The 3,755-nt window shown below is 34.0% G+C and overlaps 1 protein-coding gene across 1 annotated transcript; it reads right to left on the bottom strand.

Annotated features, from left to right (window-relative positions):
- Nucleotides 1-2,363: 2,363 nt before the first annotated feature.
- LOC149204574 (putative glutathione S-transferase) lies at nt 2,364-3,532 on the bottom strand. Its single transcript, XM_089393315.1, has 2 exons — nt 3,077-3,532; nt 2,364-2,888 (listed from the first exon to the last, which is right to left on the bottom strand). The coding sequence occupies exons 1-2, from the start codon at nt 3,413-3,415 to the stop codon at nt 2,565-2,567; spliced, it is 663 nt and encodes a 220-aa protein (XP_089249441.1). The 5' UTR covers nt 3,416-3,532; the 3' UTR covers nt 2,364-2,564.
- Nucleotides 3,533-3,755: the final 223 nt, after the last annotated feature.

Here is a 3,755-nt window from a genome sequence, read left to right on the forward strand (position 1 = left end):
GAGCCATGTCATCTTCAGCTATAATAATGTTGTGTACCTGCAAAGAGAAATGTATCAATCCTACAGCAGCACTTATTCCGGTCTTCAACATAGTGTTAGCTGTGAAGTTATGTTCCTTGTGGATGTGCTGAAAGGCAGTAGGTTGATGCCAACCCTTCACATGCCTGATGAAAAATTGTGAGATACCATTCATATGGTTGACAAGAGTTTGTGAGTTTCCAAAGATATAAATGTTTTGGATATCAAGAAACTTTGCAAACCATAATAAGTTTTATAAAACTATGATTTCAGCACACCATAATAAGTTCCATAAAACTAAGTTCCATAAAACTATGATTTCAGCCCTCATGTCGGTGCCATTTCCCTTTACTAGTATAACTTGTAAGGTTGTTCATTGTCCAAGCACAAACTTGTACCGTTGTTCATTGTCCTTGCGCAGCTACTCACCACATGCACAAGCTGGTACTTGTGCAGCTCTATCAAAATATCTTGCAGGGAAAGAGATGTGTGAAGGGGAGTTTCTGAAATTTATATCTTTTATCAGTGTCTGCTTTTTCTCCAAAGACGTCATCCAATATGCTATATTATTAACAATTTTATTGATATTAAGTTGGATGTCCTGAAAAATAATGGCATTTTTTTGCCCTCCAGATTTCCAAAAAAACAACAAAGAGAGAAATGACTTGTTATCCTCTAATCTTCCTACTCCACCATAACAAACATGAATCTATAGAGTCGTGTATCAAAAGAGGGAAAGCAAAAAGGTTTGACGTTTGAGACCCTGACCATCGACCAGGTCCATTTAATTCTTCAAGTCAATGATTTGTTTTTCCAAACCAGCCAAGAATATAAGATGATCTTGCAAAGGACCTGTGTCATAATAGCATTCTCGGCGTGGATTATAAATGAGTGGACGAACCTGTGTCATAATAGCATTCTCGGCGTGGATTATAAATGAGTGGACGATTGACATCCATGTATAGACAATGGAGTACACACAACACAGGACTTAACACATAAATTTCTAAATTTATTCGAAAAAAAAAAAATCACTCTTTAATTCATCTAAATTATTCAGTTAATTGTATTGGTTTTCAATGTTATTTAATGCAGAGAGATTATAACATTATAACAGACAGAAGAAATCATTACCTGCAACCGAATGTACTAATTGGAACGAATATAATTAGAATATAATTAATATATAAATATATATATATATATATATAAATTTAATAATATTATAAATTTTAATAATATTTATATAAATAAATTCAAAATCTTCAAAAATAATAAAAACACTGATATCTCACAAATAAATTAATTAACCTCAGAGTGCAGCAATGCGGATGAATAACAGAGGGGGCTGGCATTTTGGTCCATCTATCTCATAAATAGTCCAAATTTCCTAGTCCTAGCTAACTGGTTTATTCTTTAAAGTATATTGGTATTTTTTTTCAATTGAATTACAAGGTTTGGTGGTTAACTTTCACACACTCGCATAGAGAGCTTTTTATCTCAATTATAATTAGAAGTACTAAATTATAATTATTAATTTTATTTATATTTGTTTTCAATTAAATGTATATATATATATACTATTTATATATAGTATCACGGGAATCTTTACCTCACCACATCACCAACCAAACCATATTTCCTACTGCAATTTCGTTTTGATGAATGAACATGGTTAACCATAAAGATATGTAAGATAAAATTGAATATAATGGCAGCTAGATTGCATAAGCATGGATTCACAGGAATTCATATGAAACATAATTCTCATTTTTCAAATTTATTAAATTTATATCATGTATTATATGTTATGATTATATAAAATGGGCAAATAATTATTATTATTATCTAATTTTAAAATCAGGCTTAAGTTAGATTTTTGGTGTATGAAATTTTTTGTTTATAAAACAAAGAATTCATTTCTGTACAATTATTTGACTACTGTCCATCAAAACATATATATTTTTATTTCTCTGGTTTTAAACTTTTATCCTCTTAAAAAGAAACACTTAAATTATATAATAATATAAATAAATTTGCTTTATTTTAATGAAAAATAAAATAAAAATTCCTATTTTAAGAAAAAAAATTATAAAAAAAACTGAGATATGAAAAAAAAATATGATTCAACTTGATGAAACAATATCCTTAAAGAATTAGCCAAAAATGATAAGGTTTCTAAATTATGAAAATTTCAATCATATTCCACATTTATAAAGCCGTAAATCACTGTAGTACTCATTCCTATAACAGCCATAATTAGGTTGCGATCCAGTAAAACAGCCAACAAAATATGGATTATTAAAAAAAAAAAAAAAAAAAAAAGCCTAAAAACACATTTGGCATAACACAAATTTTACATTATGTTATTATTCATTTCAATAATTACATATATATTAAATTACACACTGATTTGGACATTTCTAGATAATGACTCTAACTCATTAGATAAGAATGAGACTGACGCCTAGTTACTCAGAATGATAACCACACACATTACTTCTAACATTATTGGCCCTAATTTTATCCAGCCTAAATAATCTTCCCTAATTGCCGGCCATTGCTGAGGTAAATTTGGCTCTCTGGTAGGATACACGTTCCAATACCTTGACCGGATCTGGCAAAATTCCTTTCACTAAATCGATTTCAGAGAATCGGTCTATCCATGCACATAAGTGCGGCATCTTCTGCAACCCTCCCAGTGCGATGTCAGCGAAGCCAATTTCAACCCCTCCAAAATACGCGTTTCCCGAGCAGCTGCTCGCTCGCAGAGCGTCGTCTAACAACAAAAAATTAGCCAACGATTCTTCCACCGCTTTTCGCTGCTTCGCACCTTGCCCCATCAAAACTCCCCAAATACTTGGAGCGAGCTGCAGAAAGCGATAATTCGTATTAGAAACAGAATCAGAAATATTAATCGAAATTTTTGGAACAAACGAGTCGTTTTTAGCCGGATTTTTACAAGTTTTTTGAGTGAGTTTTTCAAAAACCCAAAAAATTAGATAATGAAATGATCGATGTGATCTGGCTGGAGGTGATTATGAATGAGTTCAGTTACCTTATCGTCTACAAAAGCAGCCCAGAAGCGGGCAATGGCTCGGTCGTATGGATCTTTGGGTACAAGATTCGGCGCCTTTGTGTCCCACGTCTCGTCAATATACTGCACAATAATCATAGACTCGCAAACAATCTTTCCATTGTGGATTAACACAGGAACCTTCTTGTGAACAGGGTTCGATTGCAGCAGCAGCTGGCTTTTATTTTCAGCGTCGTCTTCGATGAACTGGTACTGGATCCCTTTCAGAGCAAGTGCTATGCGAACCCGCGTTACGCAGGGACTGCGAAGCCAACCTAACAGTTTCACCTGTTCCTCTTCTGAGCCTCCATCGCCATTCATCCCTTTGTTGAGTCGCTTCAAATTGTGTTTCTCTTTCACCTATCTATGCTATCAAATAGCCGGTCTTCTGTGTAATTAAATAGGCATCGCACTGCCGAAGAGTCGTGACCAGCACGAAAGGTATCTGCTTCTCGGAGCAGGTAAGCAGAGGCCCACATTTCACTTGTAATATCGTTAAAGTTGGATAAGGCCTAAGGGGATGAATATGGAGTTTGGTCATCATATATGACGAATCGAAGCCCCGCCAGATTTGACTAATCAAGGCGTGCATTGATGCAATGCAGGCTGCGCCTTTCTATGGTCTTCTTTTTACCTTTTTTTCTTTTCAGAAGAAAAAACA

The sequence above is a fragment of the Pinus tabuliformis genome, chromosome 1_2, assembly GCF_031772625.1.
Source record: "Pinus tabuliformis cultivar Carrire ecotype Pingquan chromosome 1_2, CPIR1, whole genome shotgun sequence".
Lineage (NCBI taxonomy): Eukaryota > Viridiplantae > Streptophyta > Pinopsida > Pinales > Pinaceae > Pinus > Pinus tabuliformis.

Excerpts from the sequence above, each read along its gene's own strand:
- LOC149204574 (XM_089393315.1), bottom strand. The coding sequence starts at position 3,415 with ATGAATGGCGATGGAGGCTCAGAAGAGGAACAGGTGAAACTGTTAGGT. Across the intron at positions 2,889-3,076 it reads CTGCTTTTGTAGACGATAAG|CTCGCTCCAAGTATTTGGGG; the intron begins GTAACTGAACTC and ends CGCTTTCTGCAG.